Raw genomic sequence first — 753 nt, forward strand, 5'->3', positions numbered from 1 at the left:
ACATTAGCTTTTTTCTTTCCATTGGAAAAAAATGAAAGGAGAAAACAAAAATTTCAAAATTGAGAAAATTTTTAAAATTCAGTCATTGTACTTCAAAGAAAAAATACTGAATAACCAGAATTTTTGCTGAAAATTTGATGCTAGAATAAAGTGACAACATCACAAAAACTTGATAAAAAGCGAGCTTCACGATTTCGTCGCTTCTTATCATTTAATCATCACCATAATTTCTAACGAAAATTCTGATTATAATCTTTTGATTATATAGAACTTCTCAAAATTGCAAGTTTTCTCAATGTTCTAAAAATTGTATTCAAGTTCAACCATTAATCATCTAATTTGAATATTCTATAGTTCAGTTACGAATTAATCCCGATTCAACAGAAAAATCTCACTAGTAATACAATCAAATCATGAATAAAAATAGCGGCAGTTTAATTTCTGATTCAATATTCCACTTTGTAAAAATATACCAGTCTATTGCGATTATTAATATACCTAGCCCAAAAATTATTAATATAACTAGCGCAAAAAAAAAAAAATTAAATTAAGAACGTCTGTAAACCATTATCATTACCTAGAGAAGTAGCCACCAAATTCTGCTGTCGTGCAAACACATCAAGGTGATGCAGCATCGAGTAAAACGACGCTGACATAGTCCAAAACGCAGCCACCGGAATATTCCTTCTCTTCGCAACGGCTACGGGCCACCGCAGCTCCACACACCCGACGATTGCCCTCACCGGCGGCTCA

General features: G+C 32.8%; 1 protein-coding gene across 1 annotated transcript in view; it reads right to left on the bottom strand.

The window, feature by feature from the left end:
- LOC107458332 (UDP-glycosyltransferase 87A1) overlaps positions 1-753 on the bottom strand; it is a gene marked incomplete in the record, with an annotated part of 2,775 nt that overhangs the window by 1,434 nt on the left and 588 nt on the right. The window contains 1 exon segment of the mRNA XM_016076543.3: positions 578-753. Within this exon segment, the coding sequence (XP_015932029.1) occupies positions 578-753 (176 nt within the window).

This window comes from Arachis duranensis, chromosome 7 (genome assembly GCF_000817695.3).
Source record: "Arachis duranensis cultivar V14167 chromosome 7, aradu.V14167.gnm2.J7QH, whole genome shotgun sequence".
NCBI classification, from domain to species: Eukaryota; Viridiplantae; Streptophyta; class Magnoliopsida; order Fabales; family Fabaceae; genus Arachis; species Arachis duranensis.